Source organism: Neofelis nebulosa, chromosome 9 (genome assembly GCF_028018385.1).
Source record: "Neofelis nebulosa isolate mNeoNeb1 chromosome 9, mNeoNeb1.pri, whole genome shotgun sequence".
Classification (NCBI taxonomy): Eukaryota; Metazoa; Chordata; class Mammalia; order Carnivora; family Felidae; genus Neofelis; species Neofelis nebulosa.
Genome location: NC_080790.1, coordinates 50,258,240 through 50,279,581, shown reverse-complemented (window position 1 = coordinate 50,279,581; position 21,342 = coordinate 50,258,240). Strand labels below are relative to the sequence as shown.

The 21,342-nt window shown below is 38.5% G+C and overlaps 1 protein-coding gene across 2 annotated transcripts; it reads right to left on the bottom strand.

The window, feature by feature from the left end:
- Positions 1-1,696: 1,696 nt before the first annotated feature.
- Positions 1,697-20,181, bottom strand: MOB1A (MOB kinase activator 1A). 2 transcript variants are annotated; one of them, XM_058683658.1, is made up of 6 exons: positions 19,959-20,181; positions 15,982-16,148; positions 10,731-10,824; positions 9,225-9,358; positions 4,720-4,883; positions 1,697-3,127 (listed from the first exon to the last, which is right to left on the bottom strand). In XM_058683658.1, the coding sequence occupies exons 1-6, from the start codon at positions 19,970-19,972 to the stop codon at positions 3,050-3,052; spliced, it is 651 nt and encodes a 216-aa protein (XP_058539641.1). In that variant the 5' UTR covers positions 19,973-20,181; the 3' UTR covers positions 1,697-3,049. The 2 variants fall into 2 exon arrangements, with proteins under 2 accessions (XP_058539641.1, XP_058539642.1); XM_058683659.1 differs by having other exon boundaries at positions 15,982-16,145.
- Between the last annotated feature and the right edge of the window lie 1,161 nt (positions 20,182-21,342).

Here is a 21,342-nt window from a genome sequence, read left to right as displayed (position 1 = left end):
AAAACTGTAGTAATGAGGAAGTTTCAATATTTAAACAAAAACCTGCATATCATTGTCCAAAAGTTTTTTAAAGGCCCAGAAACTAAAGCGCCATAGGACTACCTGCATAATTTAGCAAGCACTCCCCACCCCATGACTGTACCCAGGGGTGAGGAGCAGAAGACACTGACGGGAGGTGACCTCTGATTCGGGGGGGCAGGGGGGTACGCTGTGGAACAGGCAGACACTGGGCACAGGGAGATAAATCACAAGAGAGAAGGGTCCGAGACAGACTGATCTCTTCCAACTCTTCTCAAAGGCTGGCCCTCTAGCCCAATCAGGAGGGCATCATCCTCTCCCTATTCTCGGGTCCTCTTGCCCTCCATTCCCTGGCTTTAGATGTAAACAAAACAGCTTTAACTTAATGGTTAGGTGCATTGTTGGTTAAGCCCGATTAGCCTGAGAACGTGATAATGGTTTTTGTTGTTTTTTTTTTAAAAAGGACGTTCTGAGTCTTAAATTACCAACAAATTTTTTATTTATGTCTAGCATGTGACCATCTTTGGTTTGTTTTGGGAGTGAGTCATGACAAGAGGGGGGGGGGGGATTCCTAGCACTGAAAATAAATGGAGAAAAGTGAGAACTCTTTTGTTTAAGAATCATGAAATATTAGAAATGATGCAAAGTACAACCTCAGCTGAGAAATATAATTTCATTCCTTGAAGACTTAATCAAAGCCAAAGTTGAGAGGCAGTAACATTCTAGGCAGCATCTAGAAACCTGCTTTCTTGTTCATAAATGATCAACATAAACACACTGAACTTCTGACAGGGACCTTTGGATAAGCTTTAAACATGGATTGTGGAATGTTTTAGACGGCTTTTCCCTGTTTTTCATAAGGGACTAATTATCCCACTTTTAAACTCCTGAAACGATATATGGTTTCAGCCTAAAATAGATAAGATGTTTTGTTTCCTTTAAAATTCTGGATATGTGGGGTCACCTGGGTGGCTAAGTCCATTGGGCATCTGACTTTGGCTCAGGTCATGATCTCACAGTTTGTGAGTTCGAGCCCCTCGTCGGGCTCTGTGCTGACAGCTCGGAGCCTGGAGCCTGCTTTGGATTCTGTGTCTCCCCCACCCTTGCTCTGTCTCTATCTTTCAATAATGAATAAACATTAAAAAAAAAAAATTAAGGGGCGCCTGGGTGGCGCAGTCGGTTAAGCGTCCGACTTCAGCCAGGTCACGATCTCGCGGTCCGTGAGTTCGAGCCCCGCGTCAGGCTCTGGGCCGATGGCTCGGAGCCTGGAGCCTGTTTCCGATTCTGTGTCTCCCTCTCTCTCTGCCCCTCCCCCGTTCATGCTCTGTCTCTCTCTGTCCCAAAAATAAATAAAAAACGTTGAAAAAAGATTTAAAAAAAAAAAAAAATTAAAATTCTGGATATCTGGATATGAAGTTGAATTACTATAAAAATGGAGTAGCTAAGCAATTCTTCATACTTTAGTAGGACAATAAAAATAAATAACAACAGCAAAAAAAAAAAAAACCCTAACAAATCTTAACGTTTTATCAAAACCATCAAGGGAGTTGGTGAGTACTCTGCAAAAATCACGGCTCTTAAACCCAGAATGCAGACAAACTTAAAGCAGCGCCGGTCTGGCAGTCTTTAGTATACCCATGCCCGGTACGTTCTCAACAGGCAGCTGGAGTTTACTACATCCTAGAAACCTAACGGCTTTTATTTCACTAAAGGGGAAGATTCTTTTTATCCCAATAGAAGAATTTCAAGTTTTGATACAAAAACAATTAAAACAGGATTAAACCTATGGGGACTCAATCCATCCTTGGACTACTAACAGAATGAAGCAAGATTTTTTACTTATTCCTCCCATTTTGTTTCCCTTCAACACACACACACACACACACACACACACACAAACACACACAGCACACCAAACTAAGCTGTGTTATAAAATAAGATGTGTACACCTTCAAGGTTTTTTATTATGGTCTTCCTTAAGTTTTATCCTTATTGGGATAAAGATTAAGTATTTCTACACTACTCTTTATTAAGTCTCAAGTCACAACAAAAACATATAGAAGTAATTCTTTTTTTTTTTTTAAAGGACACTCAAAAGAAAATAATCAAGTACTCTAAGTACTTTCTTCCATTCTCCTATCCAGAATTTCAAGGCCTCTGAAAAACAACATGAGTGAAAATAGTGGTTCTGAGACCTAAATTTGTTATAATTTTTTGCAGTCTTTTTCTCAGCCAAAAGCTACCTATTCAAATTAATCTGAATGAAGCATTTCAAAATAAAAATGTAAAAGACTACCCTTCATGCCTTAAGAAAATTATTTGTGATATACACACTCCTAAAAATTTAGATAGGTTTATGTGAATAAAATCCCAAATAAAGATTAAAAAATAAAGTCATTTTAGAAATAACTCTGGTTACTCCCATACCAACCACACAGGTCATATGAGGATTTAAAATGCAATCATGAATTTTGAAAAAATAAACATATATATATATATATATTCTTATCTATAAAAACACTAGCATACAAACTTCAAACTAAAAGGTTATCCAAAGTAACACACAAATGTTCTAAATCTTAAGGAAACTTAAAAATATCTCTTCTATGTGTAAATAAAAGCAGAATAAAACAGATCTGGATGCATTATTAGGTAATTTGCTCTGGAAACCTGTTAATAAATTATTGGTGGGAATTCTCAATAGTCATTATGCTGCTACCCGAAGCACATTTTCTTCAGTAAAAGCATAAGTAAACTAATAGACTTTATGTTAGTCATCACATATTACAACCAAGTATGACTCTGACAATAACAGGAGTGGTCACACAGTGCCTCAGATTCAGCTGTGTCTTGAATTTCTCACTGAAGGATTAGGCCAACCTACCTTTGGGACAATTTTATCAGTAGATACAAACAACAGGTGTCTTTTTATCCTGTTCTTTTAAAGTCTGTATCACTAGTCTGTAACAGAGAGCAATGAGAGAGTTCTAGCAGATGAAGCAAGAGGGTAACTGTGTTCTAGAAGAAACATTTATCTGTCTTTCGATCCCAGCTTCTCAATTAATTCCTGAAGAGGTGCCAACTCACGCCTATCAATCAGATTAAACTCCTAAAAAAAAGAGAAGAAAAGTAAAATTTAAAAACAGATCTAATATTAAAACTCTGCAAATATCAGAGAAGGGATTCCTAACCCTAGTTTTCGGAAATCCAAAAAATGATGAAATCATCTCTGTAAACTTTTTTTTTTTAGAGAGAGAGAGAGAGAGAGAATGTACTCACACCTGAGCAAGGAAGAGGGGCAGAGGGAAAAAGAGAGAATCCCAACCAGGGTTCCATACTCAGCGTGGAACCTGATGCAGGGCTCCATCCCAATGAACCTGAGATCATGACCTGAGCCAACCGACTGAGCCACCCAGGCACCCCTGTAAAATTTTTAAATGGGATCATTTTTATTCATTTTTTTGAAATATAGGGGGACTGACTAAAAAAACAACTGTATATATCAGCATGATCTTCACTGAGTAAAACATTAAAATCAAAACTATATATATTTTTGCATTTACATGGAAATGATCTTAAAACTATACAATGAGTTTTTGATAGTGGCCATGAGCTTTTGATAGGGGCAGTGGATCTGTTGCTTTCATAGATCTATACCTACATCTATCTGGTGTCTGTCTATTCTATAGCTATACTACACCCCCACCCTCTATCTGTACCTATACGTCTGTATCAGCACTTACACTATACCTATAACTATGCTGTGCAACAATCTCAGAAGGAAGACAGAGAAAAGCACAGTACATTCTCCTTTGTGTGGCACATATAACTGAAATACACAGGATCTACTATAAAACTACTGACTTTTCTACCAAAAAACACTGTCTAGACAGATGTAGTTACATTTTGCATATAGAATTATCTATCTCTAAAGCTGCTTTAATATCTTTTTCAAACAATGAATTGTTTTTATTTTTTAAATGTTCTTTTTTTATATATTTTGAGAGCGAGTGGGAGAGGGGCAGAGAAGGAGGGAGAGAAAATCCCACTGACAGTGCCTGATATGGGGCTCAACCCCACGGACTGTGACATCATGACCTGAGCCTAGATCAAGAGTCAGAAGGTTACACAACTGAGCCACCCAGGTGCCCCTCTTTTGATTTTTAAAAAATTCCACTTGCAATTAAGGGCCCATAAATAATAGGCCACATCTCTGAAGGGGATGGTCCTTGAAGTTTCTAGCTGATGACTTCATAAGATTTGGCCTGAAATGGTACTTCTGGAAGGTTAAACCAAGACAGCGACTAACATGTTCTTCCAAAAGTCTCTCTTTCGGATATAGCCATCTCATGAAACAACCCAACTGCCGACGTTTTCTCATAGTATCCCTTCACTCGGCAGTGGCGATGGAACAGGGGGGTACGGAAAGCTATCCTGGGTTTCCGGTGCTCTTTGTCACATCCTAACCAGAGAGCCGGTGGGGGCAGCCAGAGGCAGAAGGCCCAAAATGGGGAGGAAGCTTTCTATGTCGCTCTGCACACCAATGAAGTAAACAACACGGAAAGGAGAAAAGAGAGAATTCTGCTTATACTTTCACTCTACGTCTATAAATTAGACAACTCAGTAAATTGCTCTTTATTAAAATTACCAATCAAATGAGTCCAAGACAAAGGACAAAGAAGTCGACACAGTTCAACTTACCTGAACAAAGAAGATAAAGTGCTTAAAGGAGGTGTTGAGGTGGGCCTCCTCTTGCAGCTGCATCACAGAATCAAAGTGCTGGTGATAAATATGGGCATAAACCCGGAACAGACGCTTTAGAATGGTCTTCGCCACAGACATAAAGTTTTTGGGAAACGGGACACCTGTAAGCAAATATATACATACGTTTATACACATATCAATTGGTCTTTTATCTAACAGTAGAAAGTTTAGAAACTGCCATATGCAACTCCAACACACAAACACACACATTCACAAATACAAGCCTATTTTCCAGATATTTTTTAAAGGGCAAAGGGAAAAAAAATCTCAAACAAATATATGAGGTATCCTCACATAGCATGCTTGTTCTGACTGCCTTAGAGTAATAGGCACAGACATCAACCTATGATGTGCCGTTGAATCAAAGTTAAAATAAACATAATTTCAGCTATTTAACACTAGAGTTTCTTCCCAAGATTCAATGCAACAAGAATAAGTATTTTGACTATAAATAAAAACTTCTATTTTTGTAATTTGTAACTCTAAAAAATTTTTACACTCACACATGCACTCAATTAGGAATGAAAATTCCAAAAGAAAAAGGCATTATAATCTATGGTCTACAAATAAAGTATTTTATCTTCTGAATTACTCTGAAAAACTAGTTTTATTCTTTAAATTAGGAGTCCCCAACTGTTTATCTTATCTTTTCAAAGTGCTATTTTCATTTTCCTATAGTACAAGACAGAGATACACTTCCTGAAAACGAGAGGAAGGGCACCTCACCATTTTGCAAAGAAAATGAACACTTCCTTAGAAATGAACTGAGAGATGGTTTGGTAATCTCCCTCCAAGCAGTGTAGGTGGGGATGTGTCTCAATTCCTGAGAATTCAGCTGATAAGATCGAAGTCTTAGAAAACAGGGACAGAATGACAATACAGTGGCATGGAGAACAGTATATAAACATATAAGTCATCAGCTTCCAAAATAACCTAGATTAGACAGCCTTAATAAGCTATTCCACAGCACCGCTCAAGAAACATTTTCCTTTCTTCAATCTTTCAGAAAACAAAGGTTAAAACACTTTCTCCCTTCATGCATTTTCTCAACCAGTCCATTTAATAGCCTGAAATTTAATGTCTTTTACTCTTTCAAGCTAGTTTTTTTCATTTCTCCCACATCAGTCTTGGCTAACAACTTGCATTTTCATTTCGTTTTAAATTTTATTTATTTTTTTTCAAGGTAAGCTCTGCACCCAACATGGGGCTTGAACTCACAACCCTGAAATCAAGAGTCACACACTCTACTGATGGAGCCAGCCAGGTGCCCCTAACAACTTGCATTTTCAAACATAATCCTGGAGCTTGTGGGCATGTTTTCCTGGACTGGGTCTTGTACTCCCGTATTAAAGAGATGAATTTTTAAGTCAAACTCCTTTCTGAGAATTTACAAATATGCATCTTGCTAATAAAAGGAATAGTTAACAATTGGATGTATTAGTTCAAAATGAGTAATAAACAATTCTATCCAATAAGAATAAATAATCGGCAGAAAATGTGGATAACAGCCTAACCGAGGGGGGAAAAGATTCCAGAACATTAGGCCGAATTACTGAAGAATGGAAAGCTGAAAAAAGAGAATAAAGTTGTAACTATTCTTTATCTTCCATAAATGGGAAGATATTCTTTAATGAATAAAGAAGTGTAAGTAATTTGTTTCAAACCAAGCCCTTTCCAAACTGAATTTAACAGAAACATTCAAGCACAGTCAATATACAATAAAGAATCAGTGAGATGGGAATGCAAGCTGGTGCAGCCACTCTGGAAAACAGTATGGAGGTTCCTCAAAAAACTAAAAATAGACCTACCCTACGACCCAGCAATGGCACTACTAGGCATTTATCCAAGGGATACAGGTGTGCTGTTTCGAAGGGACACATGCACCCCCATGTTTATAGCAGCACTATCAACAATAGCCAAGTATGGAAAGAGCCCAAATGTCCATCGATGGATGAATGGATAAAGATGTGGTATATACATACAATGGAGTATTACTCGGCAATCAAAAAGAAGGAAATCTTGCCATTTGCAACTACGTGGATGGAACCAGAGGGTATTACGCTATGCGAAATTAGTCAGAGAAAGACAAACATTATATGACTTCACTCATACGAGGACTCACTCGTATGGGACACAGAACAGATGAACATAAGGAAAGGGAAGCAAAAATAATATAAAAACAGGGAGGGGGACAAAACAGAAGAGACTCATAAATATGGAGAACAAACTGAGGGTTGCTGGAGGGGTTGTGGGAGGGGGGATGGGCTAAATGGGGAGGGGCACTAAGGAATCTACTCCTGAAATCATTGTTGCACTATATGCTAACTAATTTGGATGTAAATTTTTAAAAATGAAAAATAAAAAACAAAACAAAAAAAAGAATCGGCGAGAGAGGAAAATAAAAGGTTTAATAATAAAATGGAAAAGTTGACCAACGGCAAACAGACCAGGTGTAATGTGATACATGCTTTTCACCGAAAGAGCCACTGATTAGATTGCAGTAAGGAATCTGCCAGGGTCTGAATGTATCTCCTCAAAACTCCTATGTTGAGATCCTAACACCCAGATGATGTTATTAGGAGGCAGGACTCTGGGAAGTGATTAGGTCACAAGCGCATAGCCCTCAGGAGTGGGATCGTGCCCTTATAAAAGAGGCCCCAGAGAACTTTTGCTGACACCTTCCACTATGTGAAGACTTGGTAAGAACTCAGCAGCCTGAGACCCAAAAGTGGGCCTTTGCAAGGACCCAATTATGCTGGCACCCTGATCTTAGACTTCCAGCCTTTAGAACTGAGAACTTATGTTGCTCATAAGACACTCTTAAACTGAAAATGACAAGGAGTGATCTCATGAATAGTGAAGCCAAAATCTTAATCAAAATGTTAGCAAATAAAAAATACGATTCCAGTAAAACATTAAAAATCTACATATACTGGAGAAAACCTTATGGTGATCAACGACAGACACTGGGAAAATATCACAAAACTCAACAACCATACCTGAGTTTTAAAAATTCACACACCTCTAACCAAAAGCACGATTCCTGCTTAATGCTGAAGTATTAGAAGCACTTGCATCAAAGTAAGGAAACAAAAGGATGTCTGCCATCATCACCATTACTCAGCACTACTCTGGGGCAATTAGATAAGAGTTATACAAGAAACACCCATATCAGAAAGGAAGAGGCAAAATTAATATTATCTTAATGTGATTGCATACTTCAAAAACTCAAGAAAACCAACCAAAACAACTAAAATAATCAGAATCTGATGGTCAACTTATATAAAAATTTATATGAAAATCAATAACCATCTGGAAGGCAGGTATCAATTAAAAAAACACAAAATGTCTAGGGATAAACTTAAGAAACTTGAAAAATTAACAAAGTAAACTACAGAACTGCATAAGAGGAAGAAATAAAAGACATGAAGAAATGAAGAAATATATCTTGTTCTTGGGTAGAAAGACTCAGTACTGTCAAGAGAATAAGACTGCCTATGTTAATCTGCAACTTGAATGAAATAATAATCAAAATCTCATGAATATTTTTATTTTACCTTGCAAAAATGATTCTAAGTTCTTTGGAAGAATAAATATCCCAGAATAGCGGTGAATATTCTGAAAAAGAAGAGGAAGGAAGAGAGACTAGCCCTACAAGATGCTCAAAGATATATGGCCATGGTTATTAAAACAGTGTGGAATCCCTGTAGGAACAGATAAAGAGAATTAAAGACTCCAAATTATATGGCAATCTGGTGTACACATAAATAATCTGGGGAGAAACGACACATGTATTTGATAAATGGTGCTGGACAAACTGATTAGCATTTATAACTGGAAAAAAATGGAGGGAGCCTTGAGAAAAAAATTTCTGGCAAGAACAAAGATTTAAACATAAAAACAAAACCACAAAAGTACTAAATGAAAAAGTGGACAAATATTTTTATAAACTTGAAATAGGGAAACCCTTTCTAATCATTGTACTAAAATCCATACATCATAAAGGAAAAGATCAGCAGGACAAAATAAGAAAGTTACATACAGCAAGAATACCTCATGAACAAAATAAGAAAAAGGCAACCTGGGAAAAAATACATATAACATATACAACGAGCTAATATCCTTACCACACAAAGAAATGGACAAAGGATAGAAACAGAAAATAATGATCAATAATCCAAATCAATATTTTTTTAAATACATTAAGTACATTAAGACAAATTTACCCAAATTGAAAAGAATAAAAACTGAGTAGCCAACAAGTAATAGTGAAAAAACACAGGCAGACACAAACACAACAGGAGGGATTTTGCATGTACAATCTTTTTAGAGAGGAATTTAGCAGTCTTTATTACTTTTTTTTTTTTTAAGTAACAGAATATTAAAAAGAACACAACACATTTATCAGTTAAAAAGAAAAACAGTTCAACACTATAACTTACCAATCTTGGAAGGAAAAAGAGTTTCATCATCAAGCTGATCCTGAACCCAAGTCATCAAATAGTCAATGTATTTTGGAGCAGAACATTTGATTGGCTTTTTAATATTGGTACCATCTGCCCAATGATATTCATATCTGGGGAGAAAAAGATTTTATTGATATGAGTTTTCAAAAACATTAACAAATCTATAACTTGTAATCAAAGTAGGCCCACAATTTCTCAGTAGACGTTACTACAACTTTATTAAATTACCTCTCAAGTTCTACTGAAGATTACTAAAAGTTCCCTATAGAATTATCCTGAAATATGAGAGCTATAATTGAAAGAGAAAAGGAGGATAATGTGGCAGCTGACAGTGCCAGAATGGATTTTTTTTTTTTTTTAACACAGCCCTAGGAAAGATAAAGGAACTACACATTCCAGGCAGAGGGTGCTGAGGACAGGGTAAGAGACTGATGCATCCACCCCATTCCACAACAGTTGGCCATGAAAGTATCAACATCAGAGTCAAGACAGTAAGACTGTTTCTTGGAGAGGGTAAGTAAAGAAACACCCTGAGGCATGCATCTTTCCCCTCTCCCTTTGCTGAGCTAGAATGATTAAGACTTCTGCAAAACTTCACTGTGTGAAGCATTTAAGCCATAGAGAAGTTTAATTAACAAAACAACACAAAATAAAAACATTCCTCCAAAATACTGTAATTAAAAATAGGACTATAAACTCATTGGAGACTTTTTTCCTTTATACCTGTAGCAAATTCAGGAAGGACAGTTTTTTCCCAAGGGGTAAATATCTCACTCAATACCATCTATCCTCACATAAAATGGCCAATTATTGGCAAAAAGACTGGAAAGAAACACACTAAAACATTAATCCCACCACACCTTGACTTGACATTATGGGTGATAAAGAGTTCCATGTTTCTTAATATTTCTTGAAATTTATTATAGTCAAATTTTCTATTTTTTATTTTTAAAGTTTATTCATTTATTTTGAGAGAGAGAGAGCGAGCGCGCGCGCACACGCACACACCCACTCACAAGCTAGGGAGAGGCAGAGAAGGAGCGAGAGAATCCCAAGCAGACTCCAAGCTGACAGTACGCAGCCCAAGGCAGGGCTTGATCTCACAAACCCTGAGCTGAGATCAAGAGTCGGACACTTAACCAACTGAGCCACCCAGGTGCCTCTATAGTCAGACTTTTAAAACCTAGCATCTTTGAGCCAGATAATTAAAGCAGCACAATTTGCAAGTAATTAACATAAGTTACACACAAGAAAAAATTGAACATTACTTATTATAATGCAATTAAATACTAAATACCACATACCAAAATATTTAATAACAAAAAGCTTATAGGGAAGTATTCGAGAACTCATAAAACTGAACTACTTTTACACAAGCAAACAGATAAGAAAAACAAAAAAGCTTTATAATTTGATTTGCATCAATTAGCAGTTAGCTTTATTTAGTACTTCAAATACCTATATAATAGGCAGTATATGTACCTTGGACCTGCAGACATGACTGGACAGCTTGCTTCAGTGCAGAATTCTGTAATAGTCCCATATAACATGTTGATCTGGTTGAAGAAATCCACAGCTGTAAAGATAAAAGGAAAATTGTGTTAAAATGTTTGTGCCAACACAGTAAAATATCAGACCGCTCAGTTGAAGAAAAATGGACAATGCCTTCAAGTTCTTGAATAAATCCCCAGGAGATTCAACAATCCAGAGGTACTACAAATTCTCTTCTAAGTTGCTTCTTCTCAAGTTGTTTACTTAACTTTAAATAAAATTAACTTTTAATATATATTCACTTTAATATACTAAGCTTTTACCCAGCATAGAAGAGCAGGAAAATAAAACATTAGCGACAATTCTAACTTAATGGTGACTATTGGATCATTAGAATATATAATTTGATTATATCCAAAGGAATAAAAAAAATCTATTACTTGCTATCAATCTGGACCAGACAATACCATTTGTGTTAGGAGAAAGTGTTGTGGAATATACTGTGAAGGAGAAGGTGTAGCAGCTATATTAATAAGCATTTGAAAAATCTTATAAAAAACCTGAAGCCTAGGGGCACCTGGGTGGCTCAGTCGGTTGAGCATCTGACTTCGGCTCAGATCATGATCTCACAGTTTGTGAGTTTGAGCCTCAAACTGGGCTTGCTGCTGTCAGCCTGTCAGCATAAAGCTTGCTTCCATCCTCTGTCCCCCTTTCTCTACCCCTCCCCCGCTTGCACTCTCCCAAAAATAAGTAAATATTTAAAAAAACAAAACAAACAAAAAAACAACCTGAAGCCTAACTCATGCTGAGGGCATAAAAAGGACGTGGGATAATATCCCTTGCCTCGGAGACTCCAGCTAAGAGAAGGGACAAAATTGAAACAAAGAGTACAATATGTTAAGGGTTCAGAGAAAAGACAACATCTTGAAGGGCTGAGGTAGTCAGAGAGCACTTCCTACAGGAGCTTCAGCTAGGTATGGAAGAAAATGGAGGAGGAAGGGGGTAAGTAATGAACTTATCTGAGTAAAATGTTCCTCTGCAAAGACACCCACATAAGCTTTGGAAAGTTTGAAAAAATGTTTCAGTTCCCTGTCTAAAGAGTACCTAAAAACCAACTAGGGCTTTTCCAAGTTTCTTAAAAATCAAGTAGACAAAAAAGTTCTACCTTGTCAAAAGGATTTTTATATAAAACTCCTTCACTTATAAACCTTCCTCTTAATGAGTCATGTTTCTAGGAAAGTAATAGGCATTCAATATTCATTCAAAACAAACAGTATGCCCAGATGGTGTGCTGGCTTATTGGTCTAAAGCAGCTGTTCTCAAAATGTGGTCCGGGGATCCCTCCTAGTTTCAAGGGGCATCTGTGAGGTCAGAGCATTTCAATGGCTCTTTTCACACTCATCCTCTCAGAAGGCACAGTGGAGTTGTCCAGAGGCTCCTGATGTGAGGCATCACAACAGAATGAACGCAGAAGCGGACAGGACAACTCGGTTGTCTATTAAGCCAAACATGAAAAGAGATTTCCAAACATGTAAAACAATGCCATATTCATCACTAAAACTCAATTTGGAAAACAATCATTTTTCATAAAAATATATTTAGGTCAACATGCAGTGAGTTATTTTTAAAAAATTAAAAAGTATTTATGGGGCGCCTGGGTGGCTCAGTCGGTTAAGTGTCCGACTTCAGCTCGGGTCATGATCTCGTGGTTTCTGAGTTCAAGCCCCGCGTCAGGCTCTGTGCTGACAGCTCGGAGCCTGAAGCCTGCTTCAGATTCTGTGTCTCCTCCTCTCTCTGCCCCTCCCATGCTCATGCTCTGTCTCTCAATTTATTATTAATTATATAATATATAATTTATTATTTATTTATTATTATAAATGTTAAAAAAATTTTAATAAAAAAATTAAAAAGTATTTAAAATGTCTCAATTTTAATTTCTAACACAGTAAATGTCACTAGATATAACCTACATAATTAAAAGCTCTTTGGGGTTCTTGATAATTTTTTAGAGAATAAAGGGATCTTGAGACTGAAAGTTTTGAGAACAGCTAACCTAAAGAAAAAGTCTCAAAAATTGAAGGCTGAAGGCCAACAGATGCCTTCAAAATAACAGATGATAATTTGAGTTAAGGTTTAAAAGAACAGGGGAGAGGGGTGTCTGGGTGGCTCAGCAGGTTGAGTGGTTAAATGCCCGACTTTGGCTTAGGTCATGATCTCACAGCTCCTGAGTTCGAGCCCCACGTCAGGCTCTGTGCTGACAGCTCAGAGTCTGGAGCCTCCTTTGGATTCTGTCTCCCTCTCTTTCTGCCCATCCCCTGTTAACATGCTCTCTCTCAAAAATAAACATTTAAATTTTTTTAATTTTTATTTATTTTTGAGAGACAGCGTGTGAGCAGGGGAGGAGCAGAGAGAGAGGGAGACAGAATAGGAAGCAGGCTCCAGGCTCTGAGCTGTCAGCACAGAGCCTGACGCGGGGCTCGAACTCACAAACCATGAGATCATGATCTGAGCTGAAGTCGGACACTTAACCGACTGAGCCACCCTAGGCGCCCCCCTCAAAAATAAACATTAAAAAAAATTTTTTTAATTAAAAATAAACATTAAAAAGATTAAAAATAAAAGAACAGGGGAGGGTCTTTTGAATATATTATGCTTCACATGGTTCACAAATAAAAAGATATATAAAAATATATAGTGATTTTTTTTTAATGTTTTATTTTTGAGAGAGAGAGAGAAAGAGAGAGAGAGAGAAACAGAGCATGAGTGGGGAGGGGCAGAGAGAAGGGGACAACAGAATCCAAAGCAGTCGCCAGGCTCTGAGATGTCAGCACAGAGCCTGATACAGGGCTCAAACTCACAAACTGTGAAATCATGACCTGAGCCAAAGTCAGACACTTAACCAACTGAGCCACCCAGGAACCCCTATAAATGATAAATCTTAATCCCAGTCACTCCAACTTCCTCTTACAGATAACCACTACATTATTTTTTTTTTTTTTTGTCTCCTGCCTAAGTACCTTTGTCCTGTGTTACACAAAATATATCACATAGTTCTGTACCTTGTTTTTTTCTCTTAGTAATATGAATAATGGCTTTTTAATGTGCTGAGGAACACAAAAATTTTTCTCAATATGGCTACTAGAGTTTTAAATTACATTTGTAGTGCACATTATATTTCTATCAGACAGTGCTGGTCAAAGGAGTGATTAGCATTAGCTGAATTAACTCCACATAAAAAGACAGCTAGACACCATGGAAGTATACACACGGTTGGGAGTATATGCCACCACTGAAGTAGTCTTACAAACAAACAAAATCAAACTTGAATTTGAACAAAGCTCCAAATCTGTGCAAACATGGGTGCCGCTAGCCACATACAGCTACTTACATTAAAAGTAAATTTAAAATTTAGTTCCAGTCACTCTAGCCACATTTCTAGAGCTAAATGGCCACAGTACAGATATAGAACATATGCACCATTGCAGGAAATTATACTGGACAGTGTTGCTCTAGATCTAACATTTACAGGAAATAAAAGGAAGAAGAGAACATAATGGATGCCCTGAGGGTATAATCAACAGAATTCATACTGTGGTAAACAAATGAACTGGTTTCTTCAACAATAACAAAATAGCAAGAAAAATAGACTGCAATGAGGGGAAACCTGTGGATTAAGAGATTCAAGAAACATTACACACAGGCCTTATTAGTCCTGATTTAAAACAACCATAAATTTTTTTAAAAAGAAACATTTAGGGGCACCTGTGTGGCTCAGTTGGTTGAGTGTCCGACTTCTGCTCAGATCATAATCTCACAGTTCGTGAGTTCGAACCCCACATCGGGCTCTGTGCTGACAGCTTGGAGCCTGGAGCCTGCTTCAGATTCTGTGTCTCACTCTCTCTGTCCCTCCCTCACTCATGCTCTGTCTCTCTCTCTCTCTCTCTCTTTCTCAAAAATAAATAATAGAACATTTTTAAAAATTAAAATTAAAAAAAAGAGAAACATTTATAAGACAATCAGGGAAAATGTGAACACTGACTGGATATTTGCTAACAAAGGAATGACAGTATTGTCATTATCTTTAAAAGGGGGTGTTCTTGTCTTTTAGAGATAGGGAATATTTATAAATGAAATATATTTGGGATTCACTTCAAATCAATCAGGGAGAGGTGGGTCGGCCTGCAAATGAGGAACAAAGAGGAGTGGGGAGAGGAGGGGAGGGGAGGGAGGTAGAGAGGGAGGAATGAAAATATAGAAAGAAAAAAAACAATCAGGGTGAGATACAGAAGCATGAACTGGCCATGAATTGACAGTTGTTGAAAGTGGATAATGGGTGCCTGGGAATTCACTATACTAGTTTCTCTACTTTTGTATGTTTGAAATTTTCCATGAAGAAGTTTAAAAATTCCTGTAACATCTAAATTTCCTAACAGATTTAAACCTTATCATCCAGCACCGATCTCAGAAATGACAGGCTTGGGGCACCTGGGTGGCTCAGTTGGTTGAGCATCAATGTTGATTTGGGCTCAGGTCACAATCCCAGAGTCCTGGGATCAATCTCCGCATTGGGCTCTGCACTGAGGTGAAGCTTGCTTAAGATTCTCTTTCTCTCCCCCACCACCCCTCTCCCCCACTCACGTGCACGGACTCTCTAAAATTAAAAGAAAAAAGAAAAAAAAGAAATGACAGGCTCAAATATTCAAATCTCTAACTTCAGTACATATAACCTTCCATGTAATGCTAGCTTTCTTGAACTCAGAATGATTTTCAGCTCATGGGTCCCTCCTGTTTTCTCCCAATTTCTTAATTTCCTTCTGACCACTTCTAAGTCACAACAATCAAGTGACTGCCCATATGAACTGCAACGGACTTTTGTATATACGCAGGCAGATGAGAGCTGCTGGAGTAGGGGTGCAACTGTGAGGATGCGTTCCCTGCAAAGTCATAGAATTTTGCATTCCAATCTTTTATTTGACCTTACTCAGCAATTCATCCATTCTATCCTCAGAAATTAACCCAAAGCACTCAACGTTTCTCCTCCAGTCTGTCTATTCAACCACACTGGCTACAACCAAGCACTCTGAAAAGAACACAGTTTCTAATGTATTTGTACTTCCGAGTTTCTTTACAGGTACAGCATTATACTACAACAGTTATACCTGTAAAAGGAAATTCATTAACAAAAAAATGTTGGCAAAATGTTCTTATAAATCAGCAAAGCTGAATGCTATTGAAAACTTACTGTTAACAGCAATCCATTCATTGAGGTCCTCTCCCTCTGGTAACATAACAGCTTGTCTCAGATTCCCACTTCCCAGAGTTGCTTCTGCATGTTTTAAGAGTTCATACTGATGAGAGCCCTCAGGGATATTCTTCTTTGGTTTGAACGTTTTGGAAGAGCGGCTGCTGCTGTTAGGTTGAAAGTAAAAGTATTATCAATTTTTAGGACTGAAAGCAGCATGGCATAATTTTAGCCATATAAATTGTTCTGAAAATAAAAAATACTCCCTGAAAAGTGCCAGGATGAGGAGGGTGTTATGATCCTAATCTGAGTGCCAAAAGTTAAAATAATTACATTAAGTGTGAGCTAGGGTAAAAGAGAAATTAGTATTTTAATACACCTGGTGAAAGGGTAAAGTGTATAATATTTTGGGAAGGCAATATAACAAGATCTACAGACACGGGAAGTACTTTCAACCCATCCCTTCTACTTCTAGGTATTTCTCCTAGATATGGATCAGGATGTGCTTCCCAAGATTGGTTTTAACAGTGAAAAATGTGGAAACAATCCTAAAGCTTATTAGTAGTGGAATAAATAAATCACAATACATCCATAACATGGAATACTATATAGTAGTTAAGAACAAGATAGAGCTACATGTATTCACATGGAAAGATCTCAAGACATAGTTTAACATATTAAAAGACAAAATGTACAGCGGAAGTCCATTCTGTAAATGCATAGAGAACGTTAGAAAGGGGGCACCAGAGGAAGAGCATGCGACTCTTAATATCAGGGTTGAGTTTGAGGCCCACATTGGGTGTAGAGATTACTTAAAAATAAAATCTTAAGAAAAAGAAGACTAACATGAAATGATATCTCAAGATTCAATATGATCTTCATCTAAATTAATACCTTTATGCTTCACATGGTACCATCAAAACAGTGTAAACAATCCACAAAACGGAAGAAAGTATTTGCGGTTCGTTGAGGTGATAAAGGACCTGTATCCAGGATAAAGAATTCTTCCAACTTAAAAACAAAAAAACAACCCAATTTAAAAATGATCACAAGAGGGGTGCCTGGGTGGCTCAGTCGGCTGAGCGTCGACATCAGCTCAGGTCATGATCTCACGGCTCATGAGTTCGAGCCCTGCGTCGGGCTCTGTGCTGACAGCTCAGAGCCTGGAGCCTGCTTCTGCTTCTGCATCTCCCTCTCTCTCTGCCCCTAACCCACTCGCATTCTGTCTCTGTCTCTCTCAAAAATAAACAAACGTTAAAAATAATAATAAATGAATAAATAAATAAATAAATAAATAAATAAACAAATAAATAAAAATGATCACAAGATTCAAACAGACATTACTCCAAAGAAGATATACAAATGGCCAACAGCATACAAAAATATGCTGACCATCATTAGTCATTAGGAAAATGCAAATTAAAATCATGAGAGAACATTTCACATTCATTCAGGATGACTATAATCAAAAAGACAATTAACAAGTGCTACTTAGGATGTAGGTAAATTGAAACTCTCATGCAGTGCTGGTAGGAATGCAAAATGGTGCAGTGTTTTGAAAAAGTTCGGCAGTTCCTCAAAAGGTTAAACACAGTTACTATATAACTTCTCATTCTACTCAGACAGAATGAGAAATGAACGTGTACATCCAATACAAAAATCTGTACACAAAAGTTACAGATGTATATAAAAGTTACTGCATTATTCATAACAGTCAAAAAGTGGAAACTCAAATGCCTGTCAACAAAACAAAGTTTAAAAGAAAAAAAGGGCCTCACATTTAGATCCAAAAAGTAACTAAGCAACTGAGCATCCACAATCAAACCACTAATTTAACATGAACTCATAAGAGAAAGACTTTGGGGGAGAAGGGAGAGACTGTTCCAGTAATATGGAAATTTACAATTATAATCTAAGTCATACAAACTTTTAGACATGGTAATCATACTGTGTAGACCATACTCCTAAAAAATAATCGACAGGTAGGAAAAAATAATTTGAACAGATATTCTCCATAGTGCTAGTTTATAACAGCAAAATACTAGACAGAATCCAAATTTCTCTGCTCTGTATTGGTTTGATAAGATTTCAAATCCATTTATGACTTGTTTTAATCCATTTGTTTATGACTTAAGTTTGTTTTAATTCACTTGTTTATGACAAAGACAAAAAAAAGTTTTCATATAAGAATAAAGTAAATTGTGTCAAGACATCATCCTCTCATCTGTTCTCACCCATAACTCAGTAGTTCAGCTGCTCAGGGACCCTGCTGGGGCTTAACAATGAAAACTTATTAAGAAGTAACTATGGCAAGGAGACATTTTGACTACAAATACCAAGAATTTGTGAAGAGTCCTCAAGAGTGTTGGGTCTGGGCAAGGTGACACTCTGATGGTCTAAACAGTTCTCTGTAAACCTTGGGACAATTAGCCCCTGCCACGAAAATGCCCAGCCCCAGAAGGAAAATCCACCTGCCGGTCAACACCAGCGCCATGGTTCCCTGGCAACAAGGAACTTTTACTTTCGTGCTGGCAGCTGGACCTCAGCTCTGGGTTGGGTAAGCCCAACTCCTCTCCTCAGTACTGACTCGTATAAAGATACACCTCAACTAAATTTGGACTTTATTTCTTTCATGTCCCCTTGCCTGGAACAACAGTGTAAACAATCTATCACTGATTTGAAATATTTCACTAGCTTATTAAGAAACTTATCCTGTATGCACTTGGCTTATGAAATTCCTACAGCAAACCTAGGTTAAATAAATTGCTGGCAAAGACCAACTCGGTCTCTGAGTGTAATTTGCTTCCCAAAGCAAAACATTCTCACAGTAAGAAACTGGATAAACTCTGGTTACAGAATACTATACAATTTAATAATAAATTTGATGAAAATATCAAATATGTGGACGATGGATGTTTACTCAATCACACAACACACATTCAAGTAATGTACCAGGTAGAGAGAGCCACCTGAAAATAATGTGTTGGAGCAATGCTTCCCAAACCTAAAAATGTTTAAGAATCATCAGAGGAGCGCCTGGGTGGCTCACTTGGTTAAGCATCAGACTCTCATTCTGGCTCAGGTCATGATCTCACAGTTGGTAAGGTGGAGCTGAGCAGGGCTCTGCAGGGACGGTGCGGAGCCCGCTTGGGATTCTCTTTCTCTCTCAAAATAAACATTTTTTCAAAAATCGTCAGATAATTTACAAAAGTTTCCATTTAAGACTCATTTGGGCCCCAGGCCTTATCTCTAAAATATGATTCTACCCAGGAAAAGTTAATTACACAAAGTCACAGGGCCAGCCTGGCTGGCTCAATCAGGAGAGCATGCCACTCTTGATCTAGGAGTTGGAAGTCTGAGCCCCACACCGGGTGTAGAGATTACTTAAAAATGAATATATAAAATCTACACAAATTCACAGTGTGGCTGAATTCGCACTGGACAGAAGTCTGCATGCAAGGCCGCAGCTTAACTTCAAGCTTCCCAAACTGCAGCACTACCCGTTTTCCGGGGGCAGTGTTTTTCCACGGGGGTAATTTAATACTGAAGGTAATAAAACTTGACAAACGGTGGAGTAAAAAGCTAAGTCAGAATGGATCATTAGACTAGACGGCTCCAGACTTGAAAGGAATGGGAAGCCCAGAGACAGGGTTCGGGGTTCCGCCCCTGGGTCGTCCCGCCGCCCTCAGGGGCGCTCGGGCGGAAAAGTTTGGAGGCACTGCCGGCCTCGGAGCCTCACTACTCCGCAACCCTCTCACTCCGCTTCCTTTGCCTCGACCTTCACCTCCATCTGCCTGGGCCCACGTCCGGGCCTCCCCCGTGGCCCGCGGGAGTGGGGGGAGGGGTGGCAAAGCAAACGTCAGTCACTTCGACCCCAACCCCGGCGTCCGGCCCTAGCCTCAGGCGCCTCCTTGCCCCCTTCCTCGCCCTTGCCCTCGGCCTTCAAACCCTGGGGCCCTCGGCTCGGTCACACTCACAAGAGGAAGCTCATCTTCTATCCTCGGAGGGGAGGGACCGCTGGCCCCCGCCGCGGTCTGGACTCGTAACCCGCGCGGGAACCACGAGGAAGCGGACAGCCCTCAGCTCTCCGCCAGCGGAAACACCGAGCGCCGCTGCTCCGGGCCGGGGGTCTTGCCGGTGCTAGCTGCTACGCTCGCCACCCCCACCTTGCCGACCCGAAATGCGGAACCAGCAAAATCTCGCGAGCGAAGGCTTCGGCTCGCCCCGCCCCTGCGAGAGGGACTGGGCGCGCCCCTTTGCGCCCCGCCCACTCCTAAAGCTCAGCCAATCAGCGGCCTCTAAGCCGGGACTGCCTTCTCCTGAAGGCATGGTCAGGTAGCGCTCCTTGACCTGGAGGAGTGGCTCACCTTGTGCTTGGTCTGCGTTGTTGCTGTTGGGTTCCGTCCCATTTTCTCCTTATGGCAGGAGTCTCTATAAGCGCTGCAATTTTAAAAAATCTAGTTTTATTTTTAAATGGAGATATAATTCACATAATGTGAAATTGACCCTTTAAAAATATACACTCTAGTGGTATTTTTCCTCTATTTAGAGTTGCACAACCATCACCTCTAATTCTAGAACATTTTTCCCAAAAAGAAACCCATCATTTCTCTTTCTTCCTTCTGGCAAACCCTGGCAACAACTGGTCTACATTTTTTCATATGGTCTTGCACCTGGACATTTCACATAAATGGAATTATACAAATATGGTCTTGTGACTGGCTTCTCTCAACTTAGCATAATATTTTCAAGGTTCATCCACATTGTAGTACTTAATTCCTATATATCAGTACTTAATTCCTTTTTATGGCTGAATAATATTCCATTGTAGGAGTATACCTATTTTGTTTATCCATTCATCAGCTGATGGACATTTGAGTTGTTTCTACTTTTTGACTATTATAAGTAATGCTACTACCAACATTCCTGTACTGGTTCTTGTATGGATAAATGTGTGCATTTCTCTTGGGTATTATATCCAGGAGGGGCTGGATAGTATGCTAACTAAATATATGTTTAACTTTTTGAGGAATTCCCAAACTGTTTTCCGAATTGGCAGCACCATTTTGCATTCACACTGGCACCTGTCTAAGGGTTCTAATATTTCCATATCCTTTACTATTTCCTAGACATTTACTATTGTCTTTTTTATTATAGCCGTCATAATAGTGGGTGTGAAGTGATATCTCATTGTAGATTTTGATTTGCATTTCCCTGCCAGCTACTGTTGAGAACATTTTCATGTGCTTATTGGTCATTTGAAACAAATTCATTTTCACCTTCCTTTAAAGTTATCTCAGCCCCTCAAAGGACAATACAACAACCCAAAAGGGGTTCCATTTCAATAACAGTGTAGCTCAC